We start from the raw sequence: 17,957 nt of genomic DNA, 5'->3' as shown, positions 1-17,957 counted from the left end.
ATAATGAAACAAGTCTGTTATGGCTCATGCTTTACGTTTGGAGAAGAGGAGAAGCTTGAAAGAGAATAACTCCTGCAAGAGCCAGCTAGAGCCCTTTTATCAGAATGCACTGAATTGCATGTTTACAGAGAGTCTTCATGTGAGGAATCTCATTTCAGACAGTGTATAATCACTCAATATCCTGGTTTGTAAAGAGACATTACTGTAATGGAACTTCATAAATTAGCCATTAAGATGCATCTTAATCAACAATAAAACATGCCCTTGTCTTTCTGCTTTCAAGTACTATGGTTGCAAGTGTGAGGCATTGGAAATTTTAGGTACAAATCTTTTTTAAAACTTAATTATTTTTATTTTTTACAAAGAATTATAAAATGTATATAAGATGATGAAAAACTCATTTATCCTTTTAAGATTTTTTTTTCCTAGAGAACTTCTTGAAAAACATTATTCGAAAAATAAAAATCATAGACTCTGCAAAGTACAAAAATTTACATCTTTGCACAGTTCCTGTGCTTTAGTTGTATTGTATTCGTTATATACATATATACTAATTTGTGCTTTTAATTACACAAGTTTAGTATAAACTTATAAAATTAAGTCTATGAGTTGACTATGCAAAAAGGATCTGGGAATAGCAGGAAACTTAACTAAACCATAAGTTAAAAAAAATAATCCTAAAATATACCATTTTAGTAAGTCTACTTCATAGTAGACTATCAATATTACAATTTACTGATGTCAAATGTTTACAGCAAAAATTATTCTTGCCTGCCTCCAACTCTTTAGATATTTACTCTATACTAATACACATATCTGAATGCAGTATCATTCTTATCCACATAGAAAGTCTTCATTTACGTATGAACTCCATTTTTCTTCAGACTTGCTCTTAGTACTTCAATTTCCTTCCAGTTTCTGAGACAAAAAATAATGAAAAAGGAACACTAAAATACAACGTGGAGCATGTGAAGTGAGTAACAAGTATCAACCTATCACAGTTGTAAGACAGAATCCAGAGTACATAATTAATCTGACAATCTTACTCCTCTAACTAAAGTCTTCATTCCGAATATAAAAGTCTTGCAATCAAGAACAATCACATTTCCTTATCTCTCAAATCAATCTAGATGTTTGCTTTTAACACACTATTTAAAAAGTTTTAAGGACAGAAAGACTTAAATATCTGTATTCAAATAACTCCTCATCACTGTAGAATACCAAAGCCTGCAAGACAAATTATCTTTGTCATTCTGTAAGCCTGCTTTACAATATTTTATTTCAACAGTTATACTATCTATTGCAGTGATTCATGTTGGTTTTACAAGCTGTAAGGAAGTATTAATCACTGTTATGAATCAGATTATGTGATTTCTGCATACAGCTCTCACTCACAAGACCTGCAGTGTTTTGAAGATGACTCCTGACATTAGGACATACCTTGGCCAGTGTATATGTCACATTCAGAAGTTCTTGAAAATTTCTAGATCTTTAGGGGGTACTGGAGGCATCTTGTTCCAGTCATCTTCAGGATAAGCTTCAAAATTGGAAGTATCCCCATCATTGGATACTTTTGGTACTATGGGAGGCTGGTCAGAAGCAGCACAACAGACACGTTAGTACAGTTTCCTCAATGAGCTCCTCTCCATCATATTAAAGCAAAAATTCTCTAACAGCCTGATTAAACAAAAGGGGTACATATTTATAAAAGTTCACCTTTTACACCGATAATGAATGACATGAGAGAGAGAAGCTTGCAGAAACACAGACATGCTCCAACTTTGTTGATATTGCAGTTAAATTATTGTGGTTAAAAGATACTTACAATACAGACACCTATTTTATTTAGCACTCAAGTTCTAGCTGCTTTGCAGACTGAAGGTAACTACTGCAAAAGATTACTACAACTAAGCTTCCAGGCATGTGCCATTACAGCATAATCTGCCACTCTCCTTCCTCACTCCTTCTCTCTTCTGTGACCGATAAGCAAAACGGATTGTAATCACATTATGTTCTTTTCAACTAAGAAAGAGTCTTGATAGCGGTGTGGGTAACTGCTTTCCAGTTGAAGGAAAAAAGCCTCCTCTTCCCTTCACTGCTTTCAAATAGATTGATTGCTTTTAAGAAGGTTGAAAGGACTAACTTTTGTATGCCTCACACTACCTACTATGCTTTTTTCCTAGCGTAGCAATAAATTCAAGCAGGTAAAGACATTGGTGCACTGAAAAAACTACTTTCACAAGGATGTCTGTAAAAAGCATCTTAATTCAAATTGATCTTTTTAAGGAAACTTGGAGCTGCCAAAAGAAATATCTGTTTTCTATTTCTTTCCTCAGAGGATCCTTTGGATTGCTAGTACTGACCACCAGCTTCACAGCACCTGTAGTTTTTCCTTGTCTTATATCTAAAATCAAGATTACTCTGCCCTTCTGGCTACAAGTTATGAGATAAAGCTCCTTTCTGGAACACTTTATTAAGTGCAGGGGTTAATGTAGGGCAAAACCCTTTTCTTCTCTCAAAGGACATTCATCTCTCTATCCCCTTCTCAGTAACACAGAGCTTAACTATCATCACGAGTCCAATAAGACACTCTGGGATGAAAAAACCTTACAGACAATCACCAAACTGGCTAATAAAAGTCATACCACAGACAGAACTATGAAGTACAACAAAAAGTTATTCTGCATCTCCTCAAAAGAGAAAAGTCTGGCTTCCACCAGCTCTGAGATCTTATCTGACCTTTTGGGTTTCTCAGTTTGAAGCAATACCATCAGCACGTTTTCAGTGGGAAAGAAAGGGTCCTGAGGGACTAAGCTTCAGCCAAAAGCAAAGTCCTACTTTTGCAATGTGGCAGTGACTGCATACTGCCCAGATGCTTAATAAAATGTGCAGAATCTGCTTTGCTCCAGAGAACTATCTGCTCCACTGTGCACAATACCTGGTACCCCCATCTCCATGTAAGCATTCTGTCAGGAAAACCAGTTTTGTTAAGTGACTCACAAAAAGACAAGGGGAAAAAAAAAGAGAAAGGAAAATCCTGTATTTTAGGTTAACAAAATTATTTTCTCTCTTTCAGCCATTACTATTATCTGTATAGTACTGATACTTTAGATCTTATCAGGACCACAAATCAATGCTTCATTTGTACAACAGGCCAATTCACACTTTTTACAGGGAAAATGGAGCACTGTATCCATTATTTTATATTTTCAATTTATTAATCAGTATGAAAGAGCGAGATTGTGAAAACTAATTCTGAAGTATATGTCTGCCTCTAGAAATAACAACGTAAATTTCTGACACAATTCACATCCTTGCATAATTAAGCAGCATCTTGTCTTCTAAGAGCTTAACGTATCCAACACAAAGATTAAGAAACAAGTTTTGGATTCATAATAATCTGAATGCTATGATGACTTTTTTGTTTTTTAAATAAAAATGCAACACAAAGGATGTTTGGACCTAGGACTTTTGATTTGTACCTCTAACATTCAGTTTTTAACACTATTTGTTTGTTATATATTTGGTAATACAGTAGGCTGTCATAAACTTCAGGAGTTGAAATATTTATAAAACACGTTATCATTCAGTTTCTGTTCTTTGTGGATTTATGTGACCAGAATTTACAGTAAATAATTTTAAAAATGTGACTTCATTATAATAGAGCTATATAAAATGTCAACTGAGCGTAGTAATCCTCAAAAAAACCACACCACCAAAACCCACACATTTAAAGCAATATAAACTTTTTTTTTAAAGAAAAAAGTCACCTACAGCTTTGTATTAGGATGTTGTCTACAAGAACACATCAAGAACATTTTCATCTCTTATCTATTTTGCAAGAACTCAATTTAAGATACCTAGCCAGAAATTCATTGTAAGAAACTAATGCAAAGAAAAGGAAAACCAAACATTTAATTAGTACTTGATTGACTGCATATGGCAACCTATGTTACTGAAAATCATTGCTGAAACCGTACGAGTTAGAACTTTGAAACGGGAAATAAGGAAGGCAGTTTTACTTCCAAAGGACTTTAAAAAGCATTTTGCACTGTTGATAGCTTTTGCAAACATCTGCCCCCATACAATACTAGAATTCAGTGGTGTTAAAAAGTATGTTAGAATTACGTCATAAATCCTTCTCTCTCACCTTCCCTATCCCGCCTACCCCCATATGCTTTACACTTTATTAAAGCATTTACCTGAATTGAACTTGGCACAAAAATTTAAAGCCCAGAGTAAAATTCTTCCACAGATATAAGGGCAAGGGGGAAGAAAGAAAAAAAAAAACAAACCACCAAACCACCAATCCCCCACCATCCCCCCAGACAAAAAAATACCTACAACAAGTAGTTACTTACAAGACACTAAAATTGAAAATTAAATGTTGTATTAACTAATTAACTTCAGCAAAACACAGCAGGAATTTCTTTGTTTAGACACTTCGTATATAGATAGGAGTGCAAGTAGATAATATAACTAATCCTGCACTGTAAAAGGGTAAAAATGCATGTAATTATTGATGTGTGCATATACACACATGCTCATACATACATATGAACACACTTGCAACAGGCAACAAAACCTCAACAGATCTGCTTAAATGAACAACAATTTCTTGTTGTAATGTCCTGAACAGTATTTTGCAGAATATACCTTTAGTCTCCCTTGAGGTACAGCGTCCCAATCTATAGACCTGAACCATCGATGTCTCTTCACATCATCTGCTCCATTCTTTAAAGAAAAAATAAAAAGAAATATTTAGTAAATTATATGTATGCCAAACCATGTATCTTATCATAAGGACTGTGGTATCAAGGCAGATTAATGGTCCATCTAACGTTTTTTCTGTTCTCATGTGAAAATCATTAAAGGATTCTACAGGATAAATTCATAGTGTTACTTCTCTAGCAGATACTGAGTTCCGGGAATAAGATCCAAATGTCTTTTTTTACATTTTTTTAGCAGCATTCTTCTGACACAAGGGAGATCAAGAACAGGCTTTAAAATACCCACAAAACCATTCACTGCAGTTCTATTCACTTCTGTTTTCTCCAACATTTTAGAAAACACCTCTTATTTGGATATACTTTCTAATTCTTACACTAATAAGAAAAAATAACTGAGGGTTGACGGTGTCTTATATAAAAATAATGTCTGGGAAGCACGTAGTCCTATTAAATATTACAGGCACCTAGTGCTGACAACAAGAGGTTCTCAGTACTGTTACAAAAGTTTACGTAGAAACCCATTTGTTTTCATTTTAGATACATGGTTAAAGGCCTATTTGTCTTGTAATAAGTGTTCTTCTGGGCTGACTGTTTTGATTATGTACATATAGAATGAAAATGTCTTCCCTTCCCCTGTCGTTGTCCCCCCCTGATGATGCTTGGTTCAAGCCCAGGCTCATTCTCAAAGCACTAAGCACTGGGGAAAACCAGCTGGTTCTCTGTCTCAGGCCTGATCACAGTACAGTTAATGCACAGCACTCAAGCTCATACCATATGTAGCTCCACGGAACAAAGCATGCCCATACCACACATTTGTTTTTTTCAGATTTATATGGAACGGGACTATCCATGTTCCTACTCAAAGCAGCAACAAGGAAAGTAATTTATCACCTAGTTCTCACAAAAGCAGATCTGATTGAATGCTTCACCAGAAAATGCCCAATGGAATTTAACTTTTTTTAAAGCCACTACAATTACGGAAAGGGATCAGACTTAAGACTGACCTACTGCCCCCACCCCAACTCCACTGCCCCCAACCCAAGTCCCATTTCTAATTAGAACTATTTTTGATTTTGACATTTTAGCCAATTGTAGGGAAAAACTCCAAAACAAACCAAAACAACCACAGACTAAAAAAACCCGAAAGCCAGTCAAACATATTTCACAAAATATTTTGAATAAACTAATGTTTGCTTTTTGTTTTGTTTTTGTTTTCTTCCAAAACTGTCGAAAGATATAAAAGTTTTCACTAGTCAATAACCACCTAAATTTCCAGCTTGTGAAAGTTTCTTTTTTAATCTTCCTGCTGTCCCCACCAAAAAACATTGCAAAGCAATCTGAAGGATAAGGAAAACATTTATTTCCTAGCTTTTCTTATCATCTAAGTTTGTGCCATAAAAGGCTATGAAAAGGAACTTTGGACAGCAGGTGCTAGCATCTATACTTATATAAATATGTTCAAGGAACCCGGATGACTGTGCATCTTTTACCTTCTTCACCTTTCACCTATGCGTAACATAAACTGTGCTTTGTGCAAAAAAAGCAAACCTCTAACCTCACCTGCCCAGGGAAATGGAAATTTTAGCTGTCTCTAAAGAACCAAAAGATTACACAAGCTAATTTAGGTATCTGCAACACTGTAAAAACAATGACAAGTCAATGAATACAGGATTAATTTACTCTGACAGAAAGGTAAATTAACTTACAAGGAGTTTTGTGTGGTGCTTTGGCTAGCCTGTTAAAGCACCTGAGTTAGTTCACATGCAGACAACTTCTCACTGCACTACCAACCATAGCTACTGCACAGTTGCAGAATCGAATAAGCTTGTAATACAGCTGTCATCTTCTTGGCATTACAAGTAGTACCACACCAGGACATGGCACAGGATTCACAGGGTTGTTTTGTGTTCGCCTGTGATATATCAGATATAGACGTATTTCTGAGGTAGGCTGGAATGCTACCTGAGAAACTTGAACATATTTTTGACTAGTAAGCTGTTGCCTTCACAAGTCTCTTCAGAATAGGATTAATAATTCTTCTTGGGGGAAGACTATTTGACTGTGCTTAGTCAGCCCCACCACCAAACTATCAGGACAATGACCAAGCATCATGGTACTACAACAACCCTTATATTCTTTAAAATAATTTTAAGCTTCAAATTTGATTAGTGCTCCTTCTGGGTTTAAACAACGCCAAAGAAAAAAAAACAAATCAGCTGGCACCTTGTCCTACGGGACTCAGCACCATGCTTCTGGTCTAATATAAGTCTTCAAATTAATCAGTAAACAGGCAGGGTTTCTCTTTTTTTTTTTTTCCGGGGCGGGCGGGGAGGAGGGGATGTGAGGGCAGTGAGAAACTATTATGAAGGATAGCATTAATCCAGACAATAGGAGTATGATTTCCAGAAATACAGAGTAAACTTTGCATTTAGGATTGCACAACCAAAGTAATGTATGGGAAAAACAGATCCCAATTTCATGCTTATAAAAACAAATGCCATAGAAGAGCTGTTCTACATCTTTTGTATAGAATTCTTTCAGCCTTGTGCTATGTTCTGCATTACACCTAACTTTTTATACTAACCTTCATATTCCCCAATCGTCTTGTCCTGTCAACCACAAGCAGCTTCTTAATAAGGTCTCTGCAATAAAGAAAACATGTTCTCTGTTAATCAAAAGAAATCTATATTTGACTGTCATACAAATATTACAGAATGTGACCATACTGCCCGTTGACTAGCTAAAATCGTGTAGAATTTACCCATTCATTTCCTTCATATTTTACGACATTTAACAGTGAATGATAAAAAGGAATAACCTGTTCTAAAAGGACCTTGAAGAATTCTTGCAAGTTCCTTTTAGACTCTTTCAAGAAACAAAGGAGAAAAACTTTCTCACTCTCTTCCCCTGCCCCCAGAACAAGCAGTGACATATCTTTCTTTGTATTTTTGTATTTTGCTGGGCATTCCAAATCACAAAATGGGTCTCAAACCTATTTGGCAGAACACAACTCTAATATATTATTTTAAAAATACAGATAAAGTTGCACTCGCAACTTTATACATTGACATTTAAATTCTGTGGCAGCTAAAGATTGAGAGAAACCACAGAAGCGCTAGTCATCTGCCTAAAACTAGTGTCCTGGTTTCAGCCAGGGTAGAGTTAATTTTCTTCACAGAAGCTAGCGTGAGGCTATGTTTTGGATTTGGGATGAGAAAATGTTGATAAGGTGCTGATGTTCTGAGTTGTTGCTAAGTAGTCAAGGACAGTTCAGCTTCTCATGCTGGCCTGCAGCGAGCAGGCTGGGGGTGCACGGGAAGCTGAGAGGGGACACAGCTGGGACAGCTGACCCAGGCTGGCCAAAGTGATATTCCATACCATATAATGTCATGCTCAGTATATAAAGCTGGGACAAAGAAGAAGGAAGGGGTGGAGGGACGTTCGGAGTTATGGCGTCTGTCTTCCCAAGAAACCATTACGTGTGACGGAGCCCTGCTTCCCTGGAGATGGCTGAACACCTGCCTGCCCATGGGGAGTGGTGAACAAATTCCTTGTTTTGCTTTGCTTGCGTGCGCGGCTTTTGCTTTACTTATTAAACTGTCTTTATCTCAAACCATGAGTTTCCTCACTTTTACTCTTCCAGTTCTCTCCCCCGTGCCACCGTGGGGGAGCGAGCGAGCAGCTGCGTGGTGCGTAGTTGCTGGCTGGGGCTAAACCACGACACTAGTTAACATCTATAAACTTTAATTTCATTGAAAATGAAAAGCCTCCCTTGATATTCTGGTTCATTGAACAGTTCTACATAAAGCTAAGTCAACATTTTAAAAGATGAATGTAAGTTTGGAGACATAAAAGGACTTCAATAGCAAAGTACTTTAAATATTAAGCACCAAAAAACTCCAACATAAATCAAAGCCAGTATCAAAATTTATTGAGTTAGTTTGATTACTTACAAATTGAGAGAAAAATCTGGCTTCACATTTCTATAAGCAGTTATTTTCTATCTCAAGGATTATTTTGCTATTTATTTATAGAATAATAGCATTCTGGTCTCATTGCATAAAGTACCAGTGACAGGAAAGAACAAAAGTTTAGCCAACCTTCTTATTCCTACAGCCTCAAACAGACCTGAGAGATGCAATACTGCATGAAATGCTGGGGATCTACAGGGTATGACTAATCCCAATTTTTAACTTTGCAGAAGGTTTAAAAAAAACCCAACAACTGGTTTAGGGGACATGGTGGCACTGGATTAATGGTTGGACTTGATGATCTTGAAGGTCCTTTCCAACCGAGTGATTCTGTGATTCTGTAATTACACACCTGCCTCTCTCCATCCCTAGCTATAATACCTACTATCCCAAAACAAAAACAGTATTCTGTCTCCTATCCTTGAAATCACAAAAGCATATGCACAAAGAATATATGAACTGAGAGTGAATGTGCTAGACTGTTTGAAGGGCTGTTGTATTTAGCAGGAACGTAGTTCTAAAATTCAATTGGAAAAATATTCAATTGCCAGATAAAAGGAAAATAAAAAAGTCAAGGTAGAAAGCAATTTTTAAAACCCTCATGATCATTCCAGCCAATAAAGGTTTGGATTAGACTAAGTTATGCGACTGACTCCTTTTACAGTCACCTTCTGGTCTATAACCAGACTTTAAAATAGCAGAAAAGAAATCTAGAAACACAGAACTAGACTCACGGGCTATATGGCCAAAGATAAATCATGGAGTTTATAACCAGAATACGTTCAATGGATCATTCTTGGCTTGCTTCAAAAATTCATCTTAGAATAGCACAGTTAAGGGATGAGCTTTCTCAGCAATACTGTGTTCTCACTAAAGATGAAGACATTTGCTGCATTCAATAGAACAAATATCCTTTAAATTGAATCAAGTAGTGCATAGTTTAGTGCTTCTTTACTACATAGTTTCTAAAGAATAATTTAGAAATTATCATGTTAAAGTCAATCCAATAGATATGTTGCTGTATGTATTTGGGGAAATTAAATTCTACATCAAGGTCTTTACAGACCAATAATAATTAAAACTGCTGTAGCACTGATGTTTTGCTGGGTATTTTCCAAAACTGTCTTTGCAAAGAAAAGTTTACAAAAGCAAAAAAAGAAAAATATAAAGAAATAACTTATAAACTCATTAGTGGCCAAAGAAATAGGCGGACCATAATTAATACTTATATTTTATCAGAAATTAAGTAACACAAAACTCAGCTGACATTCTTATTTTGGAATTTCTGGTTGGTTGATTTATTATCATCATCATGGCAGAAGTGAATCGTCAGAAGAGATCTGAACGAATGGTCACGTGTCAAGGACTTTATGTATACAGGAGAAAGGACTTGGGAGAAAACATCTGATCAAATTGCAAGGTGGCTAGCAAAAGGGACACAGTAGAGAGCAATGTGAAGAGATACTAGCTCAGGCCAGAAGGAACAGCACTTATACAAGACACACAGCAGTTACACAGCACAGTAAGAAACAGTGAACATCATGCAGCAGGAAGAAAAGCAAAAGTGGCACAAATTCAAAAAGTAAAAAGTGCAGAAGGGTGATATGGGTTAGGCAGGTAGAAAGACATCAACTAGTAAAGTTATGTAGCACATCTATGTCAAAAAGTTTTCTCAGAATTCAAAAAGGAAACTAGTTTTTCTGCCTAAGAGCAGAGAGTTAAAGTTCAATTGTTATAAACACCGCATAGCACTAATACTTCAGGCATAGCCTGGATGTGACAGGACCCAAGATAGTCTTCATGTTTGCTGAGATACCAACTGATAAGGAAGAAGAGAGAGAAAGCAAATGGGATATAAATAAGGTAAGAAGCAGACCATCTTCTTATGACAAAACGATCTTGGCACTTGCTTTAAGATAATGGCACAGAGATGTCAAAGACTATCCAGTTCTGCACACCGCAGTTTAAGAAAAGGAAGAGGGGTTGATGGAACAAGAGATACATTATGCTAACAAATCACTGCAGAAAGCAGGTGAAGCCACACAAATGAATGGGATCACCCAAAACCAAGGTGCGAAAGGAGGAAAGCCCAAGCTAGAATTCCATGAAACCCCTTTAAAGGCAGAAGTGTAATGGGAATGAGCTGCCAAGCACACACTGAAAGAACATCTGGATAAGAAAAGCTGGGAAAGAAGTGTATCAACAACTACGTTGATTAATGTACCCTACAATTCACTGACAGTCACATCTAGGCTGAAGGGCAAAACCTGCATATGCATGCTTACTACCATAACTAGGAAACGTCACAGCATCAAGCATCTTCTGGATAGTAGAAATCAGTGTTGGTTCTGTGAATGTTGAGCACAAACAGTAGCTAACAGCATCTCTACTTTTAAATGTTTTCACCGTGTTAGACAGATTGCTAGTGATAAAAACCTAATTTGCACTGTTCATCTTCCGGTCACACTCTAATACTTTAGGGCACACAATACTACGTGAGAAACTGTTTCCTTTCTAAGACAGACTGGGTTAGGAAGACCAGACAATGAGACCACACTAAAGTGGAAATGGCATCGAGATAGTAAGGGAAAACTCTGTTAAGAACAGACACAAATATTAGACACTAATCAGCCTAAGGTGATGTAGACATGCTTGATTCAGTGCCCCTGATGATTCAATGGAGGCTTAAAAAAAAATCCTCCCCAAATGATGATTTTCGCAAAAGAATTCATAAATGTTCAGAGGAAGTTGGACAGATTTCATTAGATTTGCTATACAACATTTTAGCTATTTATCTAGTGGTGGCAGTAAGAAAGTGCCATCTCTAAGGTCAGTTCTTCAAAACACTTTGAATGATTAACCTGGGAATGTAAGAATAACTTCCTGTTCTCACTCAATCATCTCTGCCTCTGCGGAGAAACCTCATGTTTAAAATTACACTTCCTCTGTTCTAATGTTTATTAACAATTATTTCAATTACAGAATTTTTAAATAGGAAAAAAAGCATTTAATCTTCAATATACGTGTAATGATTGCAAAATACTATGCATAAAACCCACACACGTGTATATATAAGACTGCATATTGAACTGGGGCCCTGCTATCAGAAGTGGATGTCTATTTTATCCTGTAACTTCTGAATTATCAGAAAATTCATTCAAATAGTTATGTTCAGAGTGACTTAACTGTTACATATGCCTACAAAGGAACAGTTTAGTGTTTACTTCCTGATCTCTTAATTTTTATTCATATTAAATTATCTCCTCATATTTCTCCTCTTTTATTCCTTCCCCCCACCAACCTGGCACCAATGAGATTTGTACAAGGTGGAAAAGCATTTAATATTCCAAAATATGCAGAAAAGTAAGAGATGCAGATACTATCTTACAACTGTTATCTCCAGATGGAAGTCTACCAAACACATAATTTTACTTGGACTGCAAGAGTAAAGGTAGTCTAAAATATTTTCTAACACAGTGTTTTAGAAAATCAGAATCTGGTATCTGGTCTTCCATGAAAATCCTTTAGAAACAGTGCTCAGGAGGTGTTTAGAATATAAAAGACAGGGTTTGGAGTCATGGACTTACTTTACATATAAATCCAAATGCCTCGGGAAATCTATTTTGCCAGCAAGAATCTTCTGATATATACCAAATGGATTGTCATCAAAAAATGGAGGAAACCTATTTTAATACAGCAAATTTTTAGAGGTTAGAAAAGGGATTTCTAAAAAATCTTATAAACAATATTATATTATAGCAATTCCCCTCAGAAATCATTGATTATACAGTTTTTTTTGGCAGGGCATCATCAAACAAATACTAACTTGAAGAATAACTTAAGGCTGCTATTGCAAAACAGAAAACATTTTTGTATGCAACACACTGAATATAGTATTAAAATTGAAGTATCACAACGAAGATTTTTGTTACATTACTACAGTAAAAATAGCTATTACAAAACAAATTTTCAGTTTTAAAGTAAAAAATGCTTTGCCTTTATCTATAAAACCCAAGAGTGTACCTTTCAAAACATTTTTGATCTTGTCCTGTAATTGCAGGCATACCCTTATTCACTAGTTTCTACCTAAAGTGTCACAGGACCCTCATATGAATAGATTGTCCAGTCACTTATTTGTTATATTTCTTGTATTCAAGTATATGTTTTGTTGGAGAAGGTTGTTAGAGAAGGTTTGAAAGAGACAAACTGTTCAGAACCTGAAGTCCTCCCAAAGTGCAGCTGTCTCTCTATGTTGGACAGATAGTTATTTCATAATCTTCCCAAGATGATCAGTAAATCAAGATGCAATTAAAATTCTACATGTACTATTTTCTAAAAACTTTTTCACGAAGTTATGAGTTAACAGAGAGACTACTACTTGTTTTACAGCTACAGTAAGAATTGAGAGTTTTCTGTTGGGCTTCCTTTACTAGTATAATACATACCCTGATTACTGCAAGAAGCTCAAAGTATGAGTGCATCAGTACAGGCAATAAAGCAGCTTAGCCCAAGTGCCAGTAGGTTTTCAGAGCAGCAGTCACTTTTTCAGAAGTTACCACAGGAAAACTTTTAGGGGAATGGAATAACTAACTACTCATTCATTAACCTCAGTCCCACTGACTCCCGTAACTTGACCAAAGCATCCCTCTTACTATGCTTCTGTCTTGAAACCCATACAGAATAGAAAAAAGGGATTTTGAATATCAACCATAGTAATAACATCCGACAACTATTACAGTCCAATGTTTCAAATATTTTCACATCTCCCTAATGTTTTATAGTTACTTTCCAAAAGAACTTAACTGTGTGCATACACACACAAATAAAGTGCTGGTGGCCTTGGAAATCATTGGTAGCACAAACAAGGGTGAAAACGTTTCTTCATTCACATTCTTTCCTTAATTTTGCATTACTCAAACTAGCTTGTTCCTCAACAAGTACTGTACATTACTTCCAATACGTAAGCGTTTTCAGAAGTACGAATTTTTTCATTATTCAGATGATGGTCAAGTGGATTAGCATTTCCCTTGAAATACTCTAAAATTCAGCGACAGACAAAACTAAATTCCATCCAAACAGTTAAAGCTGTCTGTGCGTGTACAGTAAAAAAAAAAGTAATACTTCAAAGCACAGAAAAGCATGACAAAACTATCTGGTTAAGGAGAGACTGAAGAACATTTGTTGGTGCTGTTAGAAAACCAGAATAGGTTCATTACGAAAAACTGAATAGTCTCAACTAGAAAGAAACTGGAAAATATAAGAGTGTTTTTGTAAATTCCTGATTTGACACTAAACAACAAGGAAAACGCGATAGATATTTAACTTGCATAACATTTTCCCACATCAGAGAGACTGTCATATAAAGTTTCTTTTTCAGTCAGGCACCATTATGTCCTTCACATTCTCCAAAGCAAACTGGTAAACAGTACAGTCAATTTCCAATTTTGTATTTGGTATTACATATTAGCATCTATAAACACATTAAGCAATTAGAATCAGACCTTGTAATGTTGTATTACATAGCTGCAGTAAGGACATTGATATGAAATGCGAGGGTTTTTCCCTCCATCTCCAAACATTCTGTACACTACTGAGGTACACAGTCAGGAAGAATTAAGAAGTATGTATATGTTTTTACATACTTACATATGTTTAAATTGCACTTTGTTTTCCCACTTTGACAATCCAAAATTACTACGTCGAGAATTCTTGAGAGGCATTTACATCACACTTGGCTATTTAGTAATTTAATGGCAATACTGCTTAAAGTGCATTTGAACTGTATTCAAAATGAGAAAAGCTTTGAAAAATTACACAGTTTTCTTACGGACAAACCAAATAACTTGACTTTGATACTACTTGCAAATGCCAATCTGCAACACAGCACAGATTTTAGAACAAACAACGCAAGTACTGTGTTGGACGCTACCTAATAAATCAACAAACCTCCCTCTGAGTTTCAGACTGCCTTCACACCGTAACACAAACAGCTGCCTTTTTACCACCAACTGAAAAGAAGCTTAAAAAAAAAAGCTGCAAACCACTCCTTTTGCTAATTGATGCATGACAATGGCATTGATATTGGTCTCAAAGATAACAGTTTTAGCACTGAAGAAGAGAAGTTGTAAAACCTCAAGGGAAAACACACAGGTGGTCTGAGAATGTGAAACTGCAGACAGGAACCATTAGCTACCTAAAACGATAGACCAACACATCACGTATGACCACCAAAGCAGAAATGGAAAACAGAAAGCCCTCACTAAACGAGAAAATTCAGATAGCTACATGTGTGATGACAGTACAATTATGACCTAACACATCTAATGTTAAATAATAAATACATTTTCCTCTCTATGGTAGATTGTAACAGAAGACATTTACTCAAAATAAACAGATCTTTCAACTCATTCCACAGACAGTTTTTTTTAGCTTGTTTAGATTAATTTGTTAAACGCCGTATTACTAATCCGTTCTGTAAAGATTTCTTCTCACCCCTGGTTCTCCCTGTTCTTTCCCCTTCCTCTATTTTACTATCTTAAACCTAAATGGGACCTTGCCTTAAATCTGATATGTGCAGAACTAGAATTCCACAGGCCTCTAGAGATTAAGTTAGAGAAATAAGACACTGCAGAACAGGAAAGTGTGGTTTTGTTTGTTTGTTTTTAGAGAGACCATTTCCTTACACACACATCCACCAATTCTTTTCAATAGCTTTTGGGGTTCAGAGAGAGTAACTTCAGGAAATAACTACCAAATGCTTGAAGTAATTTACTTGCAGACAATAACTTAGTCTTGAAGTCAGGTTTTGTTCACCTTCAAATAATTTCGTATTTCTTCAATCTTTAAATTTCAAGGGACAAAGTTACCTAGGATTGTTTCTGCATTAATAACGTTAATAGTAAATGTCAAGCCACATCTCGAGTTGCTGAGGAAAAGCGTTTTAAAACACTACTGCCAACAACAGCAAAAAGCTGATAAAATGCTAAAGGCATATGCCCTACGGGACAACCTGCCCTCTTAAAGAAAGCACACACAAGCTACAAGCCCTGCATGCTCCAGGCCCCCCAAACTCCAGAATCTTAAAAATCCTAATCAAGTTGTACCAATCCACTCCCTCTAACCCCCCCACCTACCACAAAATCTCTGAGACCACAGGAACTGTTTTTACAAATATATTAACAAAAAAAAGAGAGCCAAGGAGAATCTCCATCCTTTATTGGATGTGGGGGGGAACATTGTCTCCAAGGTTAAGGAAAAGGCTGAGGTACTTAATGCCTTCTTTGCCTCAGTCTTTAATAGTCAGACCAGGTATCTGCAGGGTATTCAGCCCCCTGAGCTGGAAGATGGGGATGGAGAGCACAATAACCCGTCCATAATCCAGGAGGAAGCAGTTAACGATCTGATAAGCCACCTGGACACTCACAAGTCTATGGACCCTGATGGGATCCACCCAAGAGTGCTAAGGGAGCTGGTGGAGGAGCTTGCCAAGCCACTCTCCATCATTTATCAGGAGTCCTGGTTAACAGGGCAGGTCCCAGAAGACTGGAGGCTTGCCAATGTGACACCCGTCTACAAGAAGGGCCAGAATGAGGATCCTGGGAACTACAGGCCTGTCAGCCTGACCTCCATACCAGGGAAGATTACGGAGTGGTTCATCTGGAGGGCACTCACAGGGCATGTTCAGGACAACCAAGGGATCAGGCCCAGCCAGCATGGGTTCATGAAAGGCAGGTCCTGCTTGACCAACCTGATCTCCTTCTATGACCAGGTGACCCGCCTAGTGGATGAGGGAAAGGCTGTGGATGTTGTCTACTTGGACTTTAGTAAAGCCTTTGACAGCATCTCCTACAGCATTCTCCTGGAGAAACTGGTGGCTCGTGGCTTAGACAGGTGCACTCTTTGCTGGGTAAAGAACTGGCTGGATGGCCAAGCTCAGAGTTGTGGTGAATGGCATTAAATCCAGTTGGTGGCCGGTCACAAGCAGTGTTCCCCAGGGCTCAGTTCTGGGGCTGGTCTTGATTAATATCTTTATTGATGACCTGCATGAGGGGATCGGGTGCTCCCTCAGTAAATTTGCAGATGACACTTGGGTGCGAGTGTTGATCTACTGAAGGGCAGGAAGGCTCTGCAGAGTGATCTGGACAGGCTGGATCTATAGGTCCAGGTCAACTGTATGAGGTTTAATAAGGCCACGTGCAGGGTCCTGCACTTGTGTCACAACATCCCCATGCAACGCAACAGGCTTGGGGAGGAGTGGCTAGAGAGCTGCCCGGCGGAAAAGGACCTGGGGGTGCTGGTCGATACATGGCTGAATATGAGCCGACAGTGAGCCCAGGTGGCCAAGAAGGCCAGCAGCATCCTGGCTATCTGAAAAAGTGTGGTCAGCAAGAGTAGGGAAGTAATTGTGCCCCTGTACTTGGCACTAGTGAGGCTGCACCTCAAATACTGTGTTCAGTTTTGGGCCCCTCACTACAAGAAGGACATGGAGGTGCTGGAGCATGTCCAGAGAAGGGCAACGAAGCTGGTGAGGGGTCTGGAGCACAAGTCTTATGAGGAGCGGCTGAGGGAACTGGGGTTGTTGAGTCTGGAGAAGAGGAGGCTGAAGGGAGACCTCATTGCACTCTACAACTCCCTGAAAGGGGGTTGTGGCGCCGAGGGTGTTTGTCTCTTCTCCCAAGTAACTAGTGATGGGACGAGAGGAAATGGCCTCAAGTTGCGCCAGGGGAGGTTTAGACTAGATATTAGGAAAAAATTCTTTACTAAGAGAGTGGTCAGGCATTGGAACAGTCTGCCCAGGGAGGTGGTGGAGTCACCATCACTGAAGTATTCAAAAAATGTGTGGACGTGGCACTTCAGGACATGGTTTAGTGGGTTTGGCAGTGTTCGGTTGATGGTTGGACTTGATGATCTTAAAGGTCTTTTCCAACCTTAATGATTGTGTAACATCTCAAAAAAACCCGAACAAAAAAAAACCAACAACAACAATAAAAAAAAAAACAAAACAAAAAAAAAAACACCCCATGGGTGGAGTCCCTATCTGAAGCTGGGATAGGGACTCCACCCAAATACTAAAAAGTAAAAAGCAGCTTCCAATTATTATGAAGAGCGTACCTACACAAATACTGTAGTAAAAACAATTACAAAATCACTTGCAGCAGACAGCTGCTCTGTCAATCAGCCTATATAAGATCTCAGTTGCCTTTTAGAAATGTGTAATTTATGTACTGATTAAGAGTCTCTCTAGCCAAAGTGTTTA

At 37.6% G+C, this 17,957-nt stretch overlaps 1 protein-coding gene across 1 annotated transcript in view; it reads right to left on the bottom strand.

Annotated features, from left to right (window-relative positions):
• Window positions 1–1,463: 1,463 nt before the first annotated feature.
• The window catches only part of PRKX (protein kinase cAMP-dependent X-linked catalytic subunit), a gene marked incomplete at both ends in the record, with an annotated part of 58,352 nt that continues 41,858 nt past the window's right edge, over window positions 1,464–17,957 (bottom strand). The window contains 4 exons of the mRNA XM_082006418.1: window positions 1,464–1,589; window positions 4,657–4,734; window positions 7,315–7,372; window positions 12,289–12,384. Coding sequence (XP_081862544.1) covers window positions 1,464–1,589; window positions 4,657–4,734; window positions 7,315–7,372; window positions 12,289–12,384 — 358 coding nt within the window. The remainder of the gene's footprint in view (window positions 1,590–4,656; window positions 4,735–7,314; window positions 7,373–12,288; window positions 12,385–17,957) is intronic.

Source organism: Phaethon aethereus, assembly GCF_964289735.1.
Source record: "Phaethon aethereus genome assembly, chromosome: 1".
Lineage (NCBI taxonomy): Eukaryota > Metazoa > Chordata > Aves > Phaethontiformes > Phaethontidae > Phaethon > Phaethon aethereus.
This window is presented reverse-complemented; position numbering and strand designations above follow the sequence as displayed.